The following is a 20,641-nucleotide window of genomic DNA, read 5'->3' on the forward strand; positions in this document are numbered from 1 at the left end:
CTTCAAACTGCAGGCCATATAATGACATATCTCTGTATCAGTGTCTCATGACACTGATTTCAATTTACTAAAGCCTTATAGCACTCTCTGGTGGCCATGATGGAAGGTTACTATGTGGTTCCAGTTCCAGTACCTGTAAAGTCAAATTGTTGACAAAGAGACAAGATTATATTTATTCTTACATAAATTAACTCCAAAGCCCAAACTGTTGTGCTCATTGCAATCATTTATTTATTTTTATGCAGCACTTACATCACACATCAGCTTGTAATAAAAGAAATATTAAAGTTGAAAATATAAGTAAAAGCGATCTAATAACTGTCGGTGGAAACTCACATTATCAGACATGTGAAGGCTGTATTCAAACTCCCACCAAAAGTCTGCACTCCCAAAAACATCAGAGTCTTAATGACGTGGCATCATGTGGATCAATACAATATCTAATGTTTTGACAGCCCTCAAAGCAGTCGGTTAGCCCACAAAGTGGCTTTAAAAAGCACCTGGTGGTTTGCATAAATACCATGACCTGGTATGTTGACAGATTTCTTTGTCCTTATTCATTAAAATATCAAGATGACAACAACAAAGCTTCATAATAAGACACCACCAACCTGTTGCTTACTGCGGTTATGTCGGTCTTATATGTACTCTATAGCTGGAATAAAGAAACTAACAGAGGCTCAGTATAGACCTTGCAGTGTTGGAAAAGTAACTGAAATAAGTTGGATATGGCTCAGGGAAACTGTCAAGCACAGTATTGAAAAATGGCAGCTTGCCAACAAACATCATAGAGATAAACATTAACATAAGCAGCACTTCTTTTAGACAGAAAAGACCACCCTACATTTTCATGTGAAATGCAGTAAAGAATATTATAGAGATTGGCTAGTAATGATCTAAGTGCAGAATGATAAGAAATAAAATATAAAAATTACAGTATGGGAAGAAAATCAACTACTCAGGCACCACCTGAGTTTAGTGGTGCAGCGGTTATTCATCCATTGTGGGTTAATTTGTGATTCGAAATTACCTATGGATATGTTTGTCTAGCTTTCTGTGTCACCTATTTGATGGACCAGACCAATGACTGTAAAAGCTTTTGAACTCAACTAAGAAAATGATTGAACATGGGTCAAGTTTACAATACTGGTGACAAATCCAACTTCCAACTAGACAGTGTTACATTTGCTTAAAATGTTTACTCTTTTTTTTGCCTTCATTGGACAGAATGTATGTGTGTAAATTAGGCATCCCTGATAACCAATAATGGTTGTTTCTTTCAAGAGTGACCATGTTTCAGAAATATAGAGCATACAATATTATAGAATCAGGCGATTATAAAATGAATGCGGAGATGTTGATTATACTTTGTACATTATATAATCAAACTAAGCAGTTAGCACAAACTTCCAATTAATGGCTAATTACTGTGGCTATAGTTAGGGAAATGTTGCAAAATGCTGCCAACAGCAACAGGGTCCTGCATCTCTACACAATCACAGAGGTCAGGCTGATGTCACCGTCAATCTCCAGGGAGGTAACGGCATGCAGGGGGTTGAAACGATACTTGTAAGTATGGGTCTGCATCCCATTGGCCACAATTCGGAAGGAGTGAGCTTCACAACTTATAGTCAACTAAAAAGAAATAAAAGATCATTTTGTTAGTGAAATCAGTTTGTTTACAGTGAAACGAACAGCTAAAGATAGCACACTTAACATGAGACACAATAGAAACATAAGTTATATGTCTGTGAAGGTTCTCAGTCATCCAGGTCATCGTAGTCAAAGGAGCTTGCAAAGAAAAGTGTCTGGATTTCTTTAAGTTGCTTGAAGATGTTTCACCTCTCATCCGAGAAGCTTCTTCAGTTCTAAGGTCAAATGGTGGGGAGTCCCAGATTTAGGTTTAGGTTTAAATCTGGGACTCCCCACCATTTGACCTTAGAACTGAAGAAGCTTCTCGGATGAGAGGTGAAACATCTTCAAGCAACTTAAAGAAGTCCAGACACTTTTCTTTCCAAGCTCCTTTGACTAAGTTATATGGTACTCCGAGGTCAGATCACCTATAATTCTCCTTTATTTTATGTGAAGTCATGACTGAAAAGCAGTGTACCACAAAGCGATGTGACTTCTACTGAAACTTGTACAGTGTATATTTTCAGAGTCGTACCGTGAAAGGCTGACCCCGGTGGAAAGGCATGGCACCACCACGCTCCTCGGAGCCCCACTGATCCCACTGCTTGGTATTTCGAACCACAACATTCTCATTGAAACGTGGGTTGTAATGCAGAGCGATGCCAGACTGGTGGCTAAGATTCACAGTGAACCTGTGAGAAACACAAAATAACACAATACCAGTGACTAATTAATTAATCATTTCTTTTGTAATTTAAGTCTCTAATTATACAGACAGGACAGTTTGGTTACCAATTGGCTGGCGAAAAAAAAAAATTTCTTATGTTTTTTTAAGTTTGTTTTTTCCTGGTAACAAGATTCAATTCAAGAGCAATGTTATGTTACTGTAGCTTTGGCAGATAATTTACATTTCAAACTGGAATGTCTGTTTTAGATGAAACATTTCAATGTGTATTTGATCAACTACAACCACAATTCTGGCTTCTGTACATTGGCTGTGTCCCTGTGTGGCACACAGATTACAATCAATCAGTCTATTACAGATACTCCTGATGTCCACTCATTATGTGTATACACCTGTCCACAGAATCAATGTGTTCTATCCCACCCTCTCTTCTACTGTGGGCAAGACCAAAGAGCTGTCAAAGGACATCAGGAACAAAACTGTAACATGTGCAAGGCTAGAATAGTCTACAAGACCATGAAGAATAAACTTGGTGAGAAGGTGACAACTGTTGGTGCACTTATTAAAAAATGGAAGAAATATAAAATGACCATCAATGCAAAATTTTGTCTCATTGAGAAGAGTGGTGGATCAGCCCATTGCTACACAAGAGGACCTTGGTAATGATCTGAAGGTAGCTGGGAGCACAGCCACGAAATACACTTTTGGTAACACACTACACACTACTACTACATCAGAACAGGAGCACAGAGGATGCAGTCTCCATCGCACTGCACACTGTCCTCTCACACCTGGACAACAACAACACATACGCCAGAATGCTGTTTATAGACTTCAGTTCAGCATTCAATACAATCCACCCCTCACAACTCATCAGGAAACTGACAGGCCTGGGCATCAGTTCCCTCATGTGCAAATGGTTACTGGACTTCCTGACCAACCGCCCCCAACATGTCCGGCTGGATAACCACTGCTCATCTACAATCACAATGAACACCGGTGTACCACAAGGCTGTGTGATGAGCCCTTTCCTCTACTCCCTCTTCACCCATGACTGCAGACCTGCTGATGGTTCTAACACCATCATTAAGTTTGCAGATGACACCACGGTGATTGGCCTCATCAATGACAACGATGAGGCCGCCTACAGGGAGGAGGTGGATCGTCTGGCTGAGTGGTGCGACACAAACAACCTGCTGCTTAACACTGAGAAGACCAAGGAGCTCATCGTGGACTACAGGAGGAATGCTGACCCACATCCACCCATCTACATTAAGGGGACGGCTGTGGAGCGTGTAAGCAGCTTCAAGTTCCTGGGAGTCCACATCTCCGAGGATCTCATCTGGACGACCAACTGCTCCAAGCTGGTCAAGAAGGCTCACCAGCGCCTCTTCTTCTTGAGGACTCTGAGGAAGAACCACCTGTCCTCAGACATCCTGGTGAACTTCTATCGCTGCACCATCGAGAGCATCCTGACCAACTGTATAACAGTCTGATATGGGAACTGCTCTGCCTCGGACCGGAAGACGTTGCAGAGGGTCGTGAAAACTGCCCAGCGCATCGCCGGAGCACCACTTCCTGCCATAAAGGACATCTACAGGAAGCGGTGTCTGAAAAGGGCTGGGAAAATCATCAAAGACCCCAGTCACCCATCACATGGACTCTTCACCCTCCTGCCCTCTGGGAGGCGCTACAGGAGCCTCCAGACTAAGACCACCAGGTACCGGAACAGCTTCTTCCCCACAGCTGTCAGACTCCTGAACTCTGCCTCCTGACATCTGACCCACGTTAACACATGGACTGGACATACACACACCCACAACCACCTACACACACACACACAATGGACAACTGTACCCTCAAACACACAATAATAACATGGACTGAACCACCACTCACAACCACCAGCACTTTATATAGCCTCTGTAGAAATTATCCACATATCTCACTTATCTTAACTGCACTACTGTATAGCTCTGTAAATAATCATTCTGTACATATGATAATTTTTAATTCTACAACTGTTTATAACTTGCATAGTTCACATTTCTGTATAGCTGTATATCTCATATTTCTGTATAGTTTTTTTTAAATTTATATCCTGTTCATAGCTTGTACTCACTACAGCCTGTACATACTTATAGTTATAGCATACTGATAACATACTTCATACCGTGTACATTATAACATACCGTAATAGACCCATTTCTGTAATATACTTACATATCTATATTATTGCTAATATATATTTGTAATATATCTATATCATGGCTAACGCACTTCTGGATGGATGCAAACTGCATTTCGTTGCCTTGTACCTGTGACATGTGCAATGACAATAAAGTTGAATTCTATTCTATTCTATTCTATTTTATTCAAATCTTGGAGCACCCACAAGGTCACCCTGCTCAAGAAGGCATATGTATTGGACTGTCTTTAACTTGCCTGTGAACATTTTATTAATTCAAAGAAGGCTTGGAAGAAAGTGCTGTGGTCAGATGAAACCAAATTTGAGCTCTCTGGCATCAACTCGACCCACAATGCTTGGAGGAAGAGCAATGCTGACCCAAAGAACAGCATCCACAGTCAAGCATCGAGCCAATGGACAGGCCACATACTGTAAAATCTTGAATGAGAACCTCCTTCCTTCAGCCAAATGGGTTGTGAATGGGTCTTCTGGCATGGCCAACACAATGACCAAAACATACACCAAGGCAACAAAGGATGTTTTGTCATGTTAGTGGTCTAGCCAGTCACCAGACCTCCATCCTATAGAAAATGGTAAATGAACCGATTCTTATATAGCGCTTTTCTACTCTCCCAGACAACTCAAAGCGCTCTATACAACATGTCTCATTCATCCAATCACACCCACTCATACAAGCACCTCTAAACTCAAGTGCAACTAATAAGCATTCACACACTCATCTGTGTGTGAATGCTTATTAGTTGCACTTGAGTTTAGACACATCAGAGGGCAATTTGGGGTTAGTATCTTGCCCAAGGACATTTGGCATACAGACTGGAGGAGCCAAGAATCAAACCACCAACCTTCCAATCAGTAGCTGATCTGCTCTACCACCTGAGCCACAGCCACCCCTATAAAATCTGTGCACAATAATGAAGGCAAGTGGCACCCAAAAACCTAAAGGATATTGAAAGGTTTTGTACATAGGAGTGGGTCAAAATGTGTGCTTTGTGTGTGCGCAAACCTGGTAACCAACTATAAGAAATATCTTACCACTATGCCTGCCAACAAGGGTTTCTCGACCAAGTACTAAGTCATGTCTTGCCTGGGGATAAAACTGATTTACTCAATGACATGCAAATGAAGTTCTAACATTTATGTAATATGTTTTTTTCCCATAGTTTTTGTTGATATTGTGCTCTTCTCCATTAAAATTAAGCCACCATAATTCATTTCTTTGGAAGGGATCAAATAATTATCTCCCTCACTGTATAGTTTAATTCTTAATTGTTTCATTTCACATACATAGTTATGATGTTTGCTGTTAAATTGATATATGCTAGTTTCAAAGTAAATAAAGCAACATCTGATCATGAAGTCTGACCTTGTGGCACTTGGGTATACAGTTCCCTGGATGGTGATGGTCCTGCCAGGTCTTAGTCCACCACTGATGGCAGACCTGTATGGAACCGCCTGCACACAAGAAATATATATTATCTCAACAGCAAAACTGCAACTCTGACTTCAGTTAGGTAAGATTTACCTTCTTAACATCCATCAGTTCACTAGGGACATCTTTAGGGTTAAAGGTAGGGTTAGGGACAATGTTTTAGCCACAAATAGATGAGCACATTTTTAGAAGCTAGAACGTTACCTTTCACAAAAGTCTCATGCATCCATTTTAATACTACTACAAAGAAAATTCACAAAGAAAGAACAATATAGCATCTTTAGCTACACTAAAGAGTAAAACAGTTAAATGTGGGTGATTAAGCATTAGGTCTCTCTCTTGTAAGTCCCTGTCATTTAATTAATGGTTTTTTTATTAAATGATTTAATAATTGATCAACATAATTATTTATTTTGCCTTTCAGAAACCAGGTTGCAGCAGTTTGAATATGTTAAATTAAATAAATCAACACAGAGTCATACTAATTGTCAGCACATTTGAAGCAAAAGCAGAGGAGGAAGAGTAGCAGCAATCTTCCACTGCAGCTTATTAACCAACCATAGACAATACAGATTTTTAATTCATTTGAAATCCTAACTCTTAGCTTTGTACACCGGAACTGGAAAACTCGAAAACCTGTTTTATTTGTTGCTATCTAGACACCACCTGGTTCTTACTTGATTTTCTATCTGATTTCTAAGACTTTTTCTCTCATTTACTATAGACAGTGGGTGATTTTACTATCCTTGTTGGTAAAATCACCCACTGTCAGCCTCAACACTGATTCTATTACATTTAAAAGTATTCCCTGAAAAACTTATTTTGTCTGATAATTTCTTAATGACATTTAAATTTACAATAATGGATTACACACAGCATCCATACATCCATTTCCAGAGAGGCCCAGACCTCCCTCTGTCTATCCTCCTCCTCCATCTTATCTGGGGGAACACTCAGGCCAGCTGAGCAATATAATCTCTCCAGCATGTCCTGAGTCCTTAGGCCTCCTTCTGTGGGACACCTCACCCAGGAGGTGTCCAGGAGGCATCAAATTCAGATGCCCACCTCATTTGGTGCCTTTTGAAGTAGAGGACTTGCAGCTCTACTCTGAGCCCCTCTTGAATGATTGAACTCATCACCCTATCTCTAAGAGAGCCAGCCACCCTTCAGAAAAAGCTGAAAAAGCTAACAACATTCTACCCACAATCTTGTTCTTTTGGTCACTACCCAGATCTTGCACCCACCAGATGGGGTGGCTATAGCTCAGGTGGTAGAGCAGTTCATCTACTAATTGGAAGGTTGGTGGTTCGATTCCTGGCTTCCCCTAGTCTGCATGCCAAATATCCTTGGGCAAGATACTAACCCCAAATTGCATACTCCATCGGAGTATGAATGTGTGTGAATGTTAGCTATAAAGCACTAACGAAAGATGTGAATGGGTGAATGCACAAGTTGTGTAAAGCACTTTGAGTCTCAGATGAGTAGAAAAGCGCTATATAAGAACCAGTCCATTTACCATCTCATGATGATGAGGTGCAGGTATGTTATTCGACAAGTGTATTTGTGCTTGCCTCACCATGAAGGCCTGGTACAGCATTCACATCTGTATAGGAATTTCTTTTACTTATGTATTAATCACATTATTTTATTGTATAATGCCTTGGTGCCACTGGATTTTAACATATCTGACACCCATACAGTAAGACAAATGGTGGGGGTGTAGTAAGGAAGTTGGGGGAAGCAGACCACAGGAAGAGTCTTTTGTCTCTTAGAGGACTCTGGGAGGTAGCAAGGGAGTGTGAACCTGCCTTTTGTTCCTGAAGAAGGTATTTAACTGAGAGCCATGCTAGGCTCAGGGAGACTCTGCTGACCCTGCCCCGCGGTCATGTAGGCTCTCCACAAGCTTGGTTGTCTGTTCTTTGTGTGTTTGGATTAAAGAACGTTAGCTACCGCTCACCGCTCGTCTGCAGGCTTTATTTAAATGGAAAACTTCCACAACACATCACTGCAGACACCACCCCAATCTGTATGTCAGTCTTTTGCTCCTCTCTTCCCTCACTCGTAAGTAAGACGCTAATATGCTTAAACTCCTCCAATTGGGGCAGAAACTTGTCCCTGGCTCTGAGTGAGTGTTCCACCCTTTTCCATGGCCTCAGATTTGGAGATGCTAATTCTAACTTCTGCTGCTTCACATTCTGCTGAGAACCACTCCAGTGCGACCTGGAGGGCACCACCTTTGAAGCCAACAGAACCACATCATCTGCAAAAAGCAGAGATGAGATTCTGAGGCCATCAAAGTAGAATTAGTTGTTTGACTACCTCAGTAACCTCTCCCCAGTGATGGGTTAGTCCCCTCCTTGTCCCCAAACTGCTTTCTCTACAGAAGCCATGTCAGTGGGATTAAAAAGTATTACTTACACCGCCCAACACTGCTCAACTGTATCCTTAGCTAAAGTCAACAAGCAGCACCCCCACCTCTAATGTACACTATTTAAGTAAAATACTCCCCCCCCCCCCCGAATAACCTAACGGTTTTCCAGAAGAAAGAACACACACCAAAAGAGACTGTCCTAGGCACTAAAGAAGTGGTTTGAATGCTATTTAGGTAATATAATCCAATTTGAATCCAATTTATAGAGTTCCACAGGGTTCTGTGATGGTCCTAGTTGTGTGGATGCTTTAAGCATCCACACTATTGAGTTCCTCTTGGGACTTCCGTACACTTTTTGGCACTTAACTACTTCCACAATTTTCAGCCGATTTTCACCGTTCAAATTTTAAACTATTCTGCTATTTCTGCTAATGTGTGCTATGTCTTTTGGTATTTTTCACTTTTATACTTTTTAAAATATTAAGCTTAATTTGTCCCATTGAAATGAATGGGAAACTTCTGCAATTCTGCTAAAATTTGCTTGTTTTTGAAACTTAACTACTTCCTCATATTTTCACGTAGAACAACCATTCAAACTTTAAAATGTTCTCAAATTATTGGGCTATTCAGGTATAAATCAGCTTTTTCAAATCTTTTACCGTTTTACTTTTATGCCTCTTAAAGTTTTCAGTTGCAAAATTGTGATTTTTCACAAAATACATGCGTTGTTATGGTTGCTATGCACTTGGCTTCCAGTGTGCCACTGAAGGTTTTGCAGTCTTCTCTTCATGTCCGAACAACTTCTTGCTACTTGCTCAATTTTCACTCAACTTCCACAAATTATACATCAAAACGTAGGTACTTTTGCTGGCTTTCCGAAAATGTCACTATCATTGTTGTGGGATTTATAGAATTTTGGCAAATCTCCTCAGACCAACACAAAGTCGGAAAACTCTCCATAGAAAGTCAATGGAGAGCTTGTTCAAAATCACCGCTTGATTTCTGTAATGAGAGGCATATTCGAATCGTCATATCTCCTTAACGAAGCAAAGTTAAGACATAAGGCTTGTCCCAGTATATCTTCAGACACTCCTGACGCTCACAATTCAAGAATTATTTTCTCACCTATTACCGTTCTGAAATGAGTTAGACTTGTTTGAGGGTAGGAAATTCGTCCTTCGCTCAGATTTCTTCAGATTTCAAACTCTGGAAATGAACCACTTTTTTCCTCTCATCATATCTTTTTAATGGATTTCCACAGAGACCTGAAAATTTCCATGATTGTTCACCAAAGCCTGCTGTCTCTTACAGTGAAAGAATGATATTGATACTCCAAATAGATTTAGAGTTAGAAAGCGTTGTTTGAGGGCAAGTCAAGGCAGTTTTTGCTTTGCTCTACTCAGTTATGGTGCATTAGAAGTCAAATATCTTTAATAATTCATATTTTAATGATAAATTGTCAACACTTTAAGATTCCCCCATCTCTTCTGAACAAAACGGTGTAAGAATGACCGTTCTAGCCCCTACGGTTAGGAAATTATGGTTATTTGTTTGAGGGGAGTCGTCATTATGAGAAATAGACTGCAACTAGAAAAATTTGCATTTCCTGCGAAAATGCTGTGTGGATGCCTTAACGCTGAAGATGTCTGCTGAAAAAAGCTGAAAAAGTATGAAGTTGAAAAAAATGTTGCCCTGAGCAGGATTTGAACCTGGCCCTTCTGGTCTCAAGGCGGCTACTCAATTCACTGCGCCACCCTCATTCTCACAAAGAAGAGGTGGAGAGACTGACAATTCTGCTGAAATGAGCAGACGCTGCTGAGAATTGTGCTGATAAGAGGTGAAAAGGCTGAAAATTTTGCAGAAGAGGTGAATGAGCAGAATTTGGGCAGAAAAGAGGTGAAAATTCTGCTGAAAAGAGTTCAATCAGCAGAATTTCTGCTGAAAAGAGGTGAATGAGCAGAATTTCTGCTGAAAAGAGTTTTTTTCTGAAAACATCAGAAAAAACTGAAAATTTTGCTGAAAAGAGTTCAATCAGCAGAATTTCGGCTGAAAAGAGTTGAATGAGCAGAATTCTGCTGAAAAGAGGTTTTTGCTGAAAACAGCAGAAGAGGCTGAGATTTGTGCTGATAAGAGGTCAAAATGCTGAACCAATCAGAGGTACTGCTTCTGTTTGCTTCATCAGGCTGTGTACTTGTATGTATTTCTGCCATGGACTGTTAACAAGAATCTGAGGTCCATATTAGAAAAGCTGGTAAAATCATAAAACTTTGCAGAATTGTAATAAATTATCAATATGAATTACTTGTCTGTGATGGTGTATGAATTTGTAGTGAAAAAAAACATGTGGGCCAAGGTGGGATCAAACCCACGACCTTCGGTCTGAAGATCCGTTTCATTACCAATCGCGCCACTGACAAAGAGAGCGGGCACCTGGAAAGCAGGGTGATGAGCAGTCAGAATAAGATCGCGGTGAGAGGCGAAAAACGCACTGGGTGAATCAGCGGACTTTGGCGAACTTTGACTGCGATTTACATTGCTCTATGTATCTCCGTCGCGGAGTTATGACGAGAGAAGAAACGGCTTCATTTTCGGAGTTTGAAAACTGAGAGGAGGACAAACGTAATTTATGGCTCAACGGTAAGATGACTGTAAAAACTGCTTAGACCGTGAGTGTCAGCAGTGTCTGAAGATGAATTGGCACAAGCCTCATGTCTTAACTTCGATTCGATAAGGAGATATGACGATTTGAAAATGCCTTCCGTTTCAGTATTTCAGCTCTGAGTTTCACAACCTCCCCATAGACTTTGAATGGGGAGTTTTTAGACCCTGTGTCACTTCGAGGCAAATTGTGAAAGAACCGTAACTTGCACGATAATGATAGTGACACTGTCTTAAAGCCAGCAAAAATACCTACGTTTTGATGTATAATTTGTGGGGGATGAGTGGAAATTGAGCGAGTAGCAAGAAGTTGTTCAGACATGAAGAGAAAATTCAGAACGGACGAGCACTCACTCTGAGTTAATTGCATAGCAACCATAACAACGCATGTATTTTGTGAAAAATCACAAAGCTGCAACTGAAAACTTAAAGAGGCATTAAATGAAAACGGTAACAGATATGAAAAAGCTGAATCACACAGGAATAGCCCAATCATTTGAGAACGTTTTAAAGTTTGAATGGAGTTTCTAGGTGAAAGTATGAGGAAGTAGTTAAGTTTCAAAGACAAGCAAGTTTTAGCAGAATTGCAGAAGTTTCCCATTCATTTCAATGGGACAAATTAAAGGAAAAAAGTGTAATATTTTAAAAAGTATAGTAGTAATAAGTACCAAAAGATATAGCAGTCGAAAGCAGAAATAGCGGAACAGTTTAGAGTTTGAACGGTGAAAATCGGCTGAAAACTGAGGGAGTAGTTAAGCGGCAAAGAAACGGAGCAACTAGAATAATAAAGGATAAAGAATAAAAAGAGAAACAGGATCTCAATAGTGTGGATGCCACACAATAAAGGATAAAGAGAAACAGGATCTCAACGGTAAGATGACTGTTGTGACGGTAAGATGACTGTTGTGATGCCTACGGCATCCACACAATAATCCTGTGTCTCTCTGTGCTGCGTGCACCTGTTTTGGCGGGAAAAAGTGCACAGCCTCTCTGATTGGTGGATTCAAATTCAGCAGCTCCCAGGCTGCTTGACTGAGCTAGAAATGTACTTCTCTCTCCCTGTGTGTGTGTGTGTGTGTGTGTGTGTGTGTGTGTGTGTGTGTGTGTGTGTGACTGAGAGAGAGACAGAGAGAGAGAGAGAGATAAAGCCTTTTTATGGGATGATCTCATTGTAAGATTTAAATTCAATATATTTAGACTGGTTGACTGAATTGGATCTTGTGTGTGTGTGTGTGTGTGTGTGTGTGTGTGTGTGTGTGTGTGTGTGTGTGACAGAGAGAGAGAGAGAGAGAAAGCCTTTTTATGGGATGATCTCATTGTAAGATTCAAATTCAATATATTTAGACTGGTTGACTGAATTGGATCTTGTGTGTGTGTCTCTCTGTGCATGTGTGTTTCCATATGCGTCCATATTTGTGATTGTGTGGCTGTTATATGTTTTTTTTTGCCAATTTTTTTCATTTAACAAGTATATTTGAGGGACCCTCAGCATGTTCAGCATTTTTTCAGCTGTCCATTTTGCTTTTCCAATTTTTCTGTTTAAGTTATTACTATTGCGCTAAATCATACTATTTCTGCTGTTTTCTAAGATTTGTGCTAAATATAGTATTTCTGATTAATTATAGTTTTTCTACCAAATCATAGTACAGTATTTTTGCTTTTTATAGGATTTTTATAGGATATTTATATTGCTTAATATAGTATTTCTGCTTTTTATAGGATTTGTGCTTAATATAGTACTTCTGCTTATTATAGGATTTGTGCTTAATATAGTATTTCTGCTAAATGTAGTATTTATGCTTAATCATAGTATTTCTATATATTTCTGCCAGGTCCCCAGGCAGCCAATCCTCTGTGAGGACTGAGGCATTCAAATTTACATATCAGGGCCTGCACGGCTTCCCAGCCAGCCAATCATATCTGAGGGATGAGACATTCAAATTTACAAATCAGGGCCTGGACGGCTTCCCAGCCAGCCAATCATATATGTGGGCTGAGGCATTCAAATTTGCATATTGGGGCCTTCGTGGCTTCTAAGCCAACAAGTCATCGAGGTTATATATCTCTAAAAATTCATATTTTAACCCTTTAAGACCTACCATAGAACCAAGTCCACCAGAGCTTATATTATATTTTTACCTGCTGTAGTGCCATTTTTGGGAGCATTTCAAGTTGCTATACATCAATACAACCATTATAGCCCAGATTTTAATAATATGTATTTATTAAGTGCATAGTAATTACATAAATTGCAAAAAAGTGCAATAAACTACAAAAAAATTGAAAATCGTTTTTGCTTTTTTAATATATATTTGTAGTTAGAGAAATTTAAGAGGCTTATCCCTCAAAACTGTAAATACAAAAAAGTTGCACAAAATAGTTTCCCACCACAGGAAATTTATTTTGAGTGTCTTCATAGTTTTATTTTTGAAATACACCAATTTTTATACACTGCAGGAAAAACGAAAATAAATATTATACTGCAAATTTGCAAAAAAGCAGCATATGCATCAAAATAAACTATTTCCAGCAGTGCAATATGAGTCCTAAGCATCCCAGAAACGACACAGAAAGTCATAAAGTCAAAGATAACTTTTAAAAAGAGCAGTATAGGCCCTGAGGCCCTGATAGTAAAAAAGACTACATTTCCGCGAAAATGACGTCACTTCCGGTTTCGGGCAGGTAATGGCGGAAATGCAAAAGTTCGTGCTGACGTCTATTCCAACGTAGGAAGTGTTATGAACAGCTGATCGGCGTGTTTCTGGAATATTATGTTTTTGTTCCTGCAAGCGCTTTTTATGCAGTTTTTGCAAAGCTTTATGTGGAAGGAAACTGTGACCTAGGACAAGCTGATGGCATAAGATGTAAGTACAACTCCTCCGGTTTCATATGCAAAAAAATTTTTTGCGCTAGCTTACGTGGTTGCAGAGCTACTGGGATTTAAAAATAGTTACGCAAAACAGAGCGTGCCCGCTCCGATTGGCTGTAAAGGGTTAATGATAAATTGTCAACACTTGACGATTCCCCCATCTCTTCTGAACAAAACGGTGTAAAAATGACCGTTCTGGCCAATACAGTTAGGAAATTATGGTCATTTGTTTGAGGGGAATCCTCACTATGAGAAATAGACTACAAAAATCCTGTCTCTGTGCTGCGTGCACCTGTTTTGGCGGGAAAAAGTACACAGCCTCTGTGGATTCTGCTTGACTGAAAACATGCTTCTCTCTCCGTGTGTGTGTGTGTGTGTGTGTGTGTGTGTGTGTGTGTGTGTGTGTGTGTGTGTGTGTGCATGAGAGAGAGAGAGAGAGAGAGAGACCCTCTTTAGGGCAGCATCTCATTGTTGGAAAAAAATATAATATATTCAGACTGGTTGACTGGCATAGACCCTCCGTGTGTCTGTCTCTCTGTGCATTTGTGTATACATATTTGATTTTGTGTGTATCTGTTGGCTGTTCCTTCTTGTTTTTTAAATTTATTTTTATTTCTTTTTTTTTTTTTCACAGGTGAACAACAATTAGTTTTGAGGGAACTTAACCATGTTCCGTTTTTTTTTCAGCTTGTCATCTTACTTTTCCAGTATTTTCACTTAAGTTATTACTATTCTGCTCAATCATAGTATTTGTTCTAAATCATTGTTATTATGCTATATTGTAGTATTTCTGCTAAATCATACTATTTCTATTATATTATATTTTTCTTTCTAAATATAGCATTTCTGCTATATAATTGTATTTCTGCTATGTTATAATATTTGTGCTAAACCAGAGTATTTGTGCAGAAACATAGTATTTCTGCCAAATGATAGTATTTCTGTCAAATTATAGTATTTGTGCTAAAACATAATATTGATTTAAAATTACAATATTCATAGTTCATCACAGTGTCTCTGGTAAATCACAGTATTTCTGCTATGTTGTACTATTTTTCTAAATCATAGTGTTTCTGTAATGTTTAAGTATTTTTGGCTAAATATATTCTTTCTGTTATCTTATACTATTTCTCCTAAATTCTTGTATTTTTGAGAAGTTATCATGTTTCTGGTAAGTTACAATATTTCTGCTAAGTTTTGCTATGCTATTGTATTTCTGCCAAGTATTATGTTTCCTCTAAGATATTGCAGTTCTGCTAAGTTATTCCATTTTAGCAAAGTTCCTTTGCTTCTGCAAAGTTTTTACAATTTCTGCAAGTTTTCAGCTTTTTCAGCTAGTTTTTGCATACAGCTTCAGCTTTAAAGCATCCACACTGCATTTTCGCAGGAAATGCAAATTTTTCTAGTTCTATTTGCATTTCATGCTTTCATCACCACAGCAGATGTTACAAACTAGAACCTGACCACGATACTCACTGGTGTTACAGGAGGAAATCCAGGCTGTGCTGGGAATCCGGGCTGGGGTTGAAAGCCTAATTGTGGAGCAAACGCAGGCTGAGCAGGAAAAGCTGACTGTGCAGGAAATAAAATACAAAAAGAAACCACTTTGTTATCACTGTTCTATCATATTCTTGATTATTTATCAGGTTTAAGATTATTCAAACATGAGCACAAATACACAACCAACTATGCTGCTATATTACTTATGCATTTCAAATAAACAGCCAATAAATTGTGTAAACTTCCTCACCACAGGGCTCTGAAAAGCAATGGAAGAAATTTCCACTTTTCCACCCACTGAGATGGTGTCAACCTGGTGAAATGGCAGGCGATGTCTGTACTCCATAAAGTGGCAGCCATTGATGGTGAGCTGGTAATAGTACATATGGAATTAAATTTGTGTCTTATTGTCTGAACAGTAAAAACTATTTTTGCACAACAATAGATTTTAGAGAAAGAATCACAAAGAAGAGTATTTTAAGAAATTCTAGTTTTTTTTAAATAAAACTTTCAATACAATAAATGGATTTTTATGATATGAATGATCTGCTCTACACTTAAATAAACACACAAATACAGTAAAATGAAATGTCTTATCTATTTATTTATTTATTTATTTACATAACTGAGTAGATCATATTAAAATGTTTAGGACCTGACCTGGTAGAAGTCCCGGGTGACAGCAATGACAAGAGTGAAAGCGGACCCAGCAGGAAATGGGGAATTGTACTTCCTCTCTTCAGTGCCCCAGCTCCCATTCTGGAAAGTGTTGGTCACCACATAATGCTGACTTTCATAGCGTGGGTTAATGTGGATAGCAATGTTCGCACCAGCCATGGAACCACACTGTAGATTCACATGGAACCTGTGAGTAAGAAAGTGAATAAGAAGGAATATATGGGTGCATTATGTGATTATATTCACAGACAACTAATGAGTATAAGTTGTAATTTTTAAGTTTTAGGAGTTTTTAAATGACTGTGCTGAGTAAAGAACTACAAATTAACAAAAATATTCCTTACAGTGGGGCAATGATCTACAGACATTCATTTCTTTGTAAGTTACAAAGAAATGAACAGTCTGTACTTTTTATTTTACTGGAGAGAAAGAGAATAAGATCTTAAAATGCAGAAAAAAAACATAATACATTAATATGACCTAGTAAACCTTTTCTGCTTTTCTGTTCATCCAAACATGGCAGGTTAAGGTAATGCTAAAGAACCTAATTTTATTTTCATGTGAGCACAGCACTTTCTCCTGTGCCTTGTCAGATGTTGACTGGCAAACTTAAGTTGGCCCTGTGCAGTGCCTTTGAACAGGGGGGTCACCCAAGCCACTGCATTGTGAGGTCTGTGGACAACACCACAGTGGTCAGGCTAACCGCAGGGGGATAACAACACTTTCTCTTATTCAGAATCATGTATAATGATAGGTTGGTGACACATGTTTTTATCTTCCACATTCCTGCAGTCCCACACAAGGTCAAGGTCTGTGTAAAGATTGACCTGACACACTGGTATGTTGTTTACGTTTGAGGAGCATTTAGTGCAATAGCACATATGTAACATTTATTTGGCACCCACTCCACCAGCTTTCCAGCTAGTCTCCCGCCCACCCCTTCTGTTGACTCACACTTCGCTATATATCAGGGAGAAACCTCATTAGTTGATTCTGTGCACCTGTTTGCCAACCTCCCTGCACTGCCCCTTGAGCTCACTGCACCACCCCTCCCCTGCAGCTGAGCCAGGGACCTCGCCTGCCACGGTCTGCCAAGGTTGAAGCTGGGTCATGTTCACCCACACAAAATTCAGACATTAGAAGAGTCTTTTTTTTTTTTAAACAGAGAGCCGACCCAGACTTCCTGTTTTGGGGTTCTGGACCCTGCATATCAGATCCATGCCTTTTTTAAAAAAAAAACAAAAAAACACCTTGGCTCATGTGATGAGACACATGATTAATAGTGACCTCTTAAGTGGCTGTCCCTTAACACAGATGTGCAACGGTCTGTATGGGCTATCAACTTTCAATGAAACAAACATATCTTTTCTCACACAGTAACTTCTTACTGTATTTACTTTTGTTGCTCCTGCCCCAGACACATCTGCCCATTGAGTGGACTGAACACTCACGTGGTTTTGGTGACTTAATTACTTCTGATTGGATCTTGTCAGTCCAGAACATTTTCATCTCATTTTTATTTCTAGATGAAAGTGTTAATGTCCCCCTGCATTCGTTTTTATTTAGTTTCGTCTTGTTTTGTGCAAAAAAAATAGTTGTTGACGAAAGCTTTGAAGAAAATTATTGGTTAACAAATAAAACACTTCTGCTGATAAATAAAGGAACAAGCAGACAGACCTGTCAGCCCCAGGTAGGACACGTCCACTGACAGTGATAGACTTCCCCTCCTGCAGACCACCTTGGATTGACCCAGTGAATGGGATTATCTAGAAAGAACATGGATAAACATCTAATTACTGGCTTTATATTTTGACTGCAAAATCTAATATGCTACAAAAATTAAATAAATGAAGTTAGAATGCCACATAAACCAAAGAAACAGTGTCATTTTGTTACTGATCATTCTTTCTTTTCTTTCTGATGGATATATATCTACATATTTTGTAGCTACTTTGTTTCCTGAAGGTGCTCTTTGTATCACTTTCTTAACTTTTTAATATGTGTGTCTCTTCCTTCATGAATGTCTGTTTTTATGTTGGCAGCAGTTTAATAGAAGAAGAAAAGGCTGGCAAAATTGACATGAAAACTCACATCTAAGTTGGAAAAACACATTTGTGAACTTTAATTTGTTCAGTTTTGAGAATATTTTGGTACACAAAGTTGCACAGTTGTTGATATCATACAAAGAAGAACACAAATGATTTGCTTCATTCTAATGTTTTTTTTATGGTGCAGATATATTTATTTCACAAATTCCAACTGGGCGATGGCTGTTTCTCGACTGGCGCTAGACTTCAGTGTACCATCAGAAGAGCTGGAGATTGCGGGTTCCAATATACTCTGCATTGACTGATGCCCCCAGAACTCCAAACCAATGGAACGGGATATATGACTAAGTAACTTGTAAATGGTGAAAACATAATACCAACAACAAGTTGCTAAATGGTCGGACTATAGGCTTTATAAATATATATACATATCAGCATACACACACAGGAGGAAGTGATTGAAAAACATGAATTAGGCTAAACTCATTGGGGTGGGGAAAAGCAATAACACTCTATTTGAGCACTCAGTTATTCCTTATTACAAACTTCATTCACACACACACACACGCCAACAGGAAGCCTCCTCAACCTAAACATGGCAGACTTTAACCTAAAAATGCAGCCTGGTCCCAGTGTAAGGACCTCCAGGACCTCCACAGCAGCCAGCAGTTGGCACTCACATTAAAATAAATAAATAATACATTTAAAAAATGTAGAGTCTAGAAAAGAAAGTGTTTTATCGTCTCTCCCTGGAAAAAAGATTTTCACCCCAATGACACCTTTACATAGATATACAAAGGACAACAATAATAAATGTTATCAGCAGCATAATTATTATTATTAGTGTTATTATTATATATCTGGTCCCAATAAAAGTCCTGCTACTGATGATGTACTTAGAACCAAAGAAGGGGGAAAGGCCTCAAAAATGCAAAAGGATGTTGCTGCTGTAAACCACTTCCTGCTAAACTGTCATGCATGAATTACAACTTCACTATTATAATCTGATCTTATAGGAAGTGGAATATAGAAATAATGAATACCATTTTACACAAGAACATCAGAGAATAGCTGTGACTTTAATTATTGATCTTCTATTATTGATAGAATTTTACACGCTATGTTTAGTTTAAGTTGTGTGTCGAGTGTGACACCATTTTTAAAGCCTGTAGTTAGTCTTAACCGCACTGTTTATTGCACTTGGTTTGTTTGTGCGTCGCAGATGTTTAAACAAATGTATTTACTTCTGGGCCACTAAACATGTCCAAATATGAATTCTGTTCTGGCTCGATATTTTACACGCTATATCCGTATCGGAATAACGCAAGTCGTGTTGTTTTCGAACTTTCTTTTTGTTCATATTCTGCGCATCTGTTTCCCACCTAACCGCTGCACTGGAGCCAAAACTCGAGACGCCTCACGGACTCAAGCATCTGCATGTGTCTTTTCTTCCCTGAAAACCTCGAGGCCAAAGTTCACTTCAGTGTTAAATTCGGGAAGCAACAGTGTACACTTCCTCATTCACGCTGCTCGCAAGTGAACATTTTGGAAAGATCGGAAAGTTTTACAAAACAAAACTTTTATGATGCGCAAAAAACCCAAAACGTTTTACTCTCGTGCGTATAACCAAGCCGACGAGCGAGGTCTAAAACTCGCACTGCCTGTTTGTGTTTGCTGCGTTCACCGGGCCTTGCGTAACGGACTAACGGAACAGCCGTGAGAGCGCAGAAGAGTATTCTTGCCGTCCGTAAAAGAGCGAAAAGTCTTAAGATGAACATATTTTATTCTCTTACCGGGTTGTAAAAAGGTGACTGCTGATAAAAAGCCATATCCCTGAACGGAAAGACGGAAGATTGTTGACCTGCAGAGTGCTCTGAATTTTGCGAGTTAGCCCACCTTTAGGTTTCGGTTTTCCTATAACAGGCGGTATTTAAAGGTTTTTTGCAAGCTGCTTATTTGCTTATCCTGCCAGAGGCCCCCACCACCCCGCCCCTCTCTTCCTGGCGGTATTTAATATGATGAGTCGTATCCGTTTCCCTCAGCATTAACATCCGGCTAACTGTAGACTATCAAACCTCAAACAAGACTCTACAACACACACATTCATACAGACAGACAAATTTTCAATAAAAAATAATTTCACTACACTGTAACTCCAGCAGCAACTTAAAGTTAAGTTTAATGGCAGGCCATCTCCAAAGCTTTAACTTAATATGGAAAGAAAAGAATGGCTCTGTATTATCACTGTGGGAAAAATGATTTGGACTAGCACACACTTTTGTGCAATGATGCTTTCTTTACCACCACAGGATTTAAGGACTTTTACAAAAAACAAACATGACAGATGTTCAAAGTTAGTGTGGAATTCTACAACATACTAATTAGAGATTTGAAACTTACCAGTTTGTGATATCATCATCATGCTATAATAATCCTTTATATATGTCTGTATGTTTGTTCCAGATGACGCGTCAATCTTTCACCTTTTATTGTTTATTTTATTTTATTTTCACTTGCTAAATACGGGACAGACTTGACTGGGGAAAAGAAAGGGGAGAAAGA

At 39.1% G+C, this 20,641-nt stretch overlaps 1 protein-coding gene across 1 annotated transcript; it reads right to left on the minus strand.

Annotated features, from left to right (window-relative positions):
- Positions 1–206: 206 nt before the first annotated feature.
- On the minus strand, positions 207–20,053 carry LOC120718073 (galectin-9-like). Its single transcript, XM_040006393.1, has 8 exons — positions 19,873–20,053; positions 17,709–17,797; positions 16,014–16,218; positions 15,604–15,723; positions 15,330–15,425; positions 5,890–5,978; positions 2,168–2,324; positions 207–1,635 (listed from the first exon to the last, which is right to left on the minus strand). Exons 1-8 carry the CDS (start codon positions 19,906–19,908, stop codon positions 1,489–1,491), a joined length of 939 nt encoding a protein of 312 aa, XP_039862327.1. The 5' UTR covers positions 19,909–20,053; the 3' UTR covers positions 207–1,488.
- Positions 20,054–20,641: the final 588 nt, after the last annotated feature.

This window comes from Simochromis diagramma, unplaced genomic scaffold (assembly GCF_900408965.1).
Source record: "Simochromis diagramma unplaced genomic scaffold, fSimDia1.1 OVJJ01000024.1, whole genome shotgun sequence".
NCBI classification, from domain to species: domain Eukaryota; kingdom Metazoa; phylum Chordata; class Actinopteri; order Cichliformes; family Cichlidae; genus Simochromis; species Simochromis diagramma.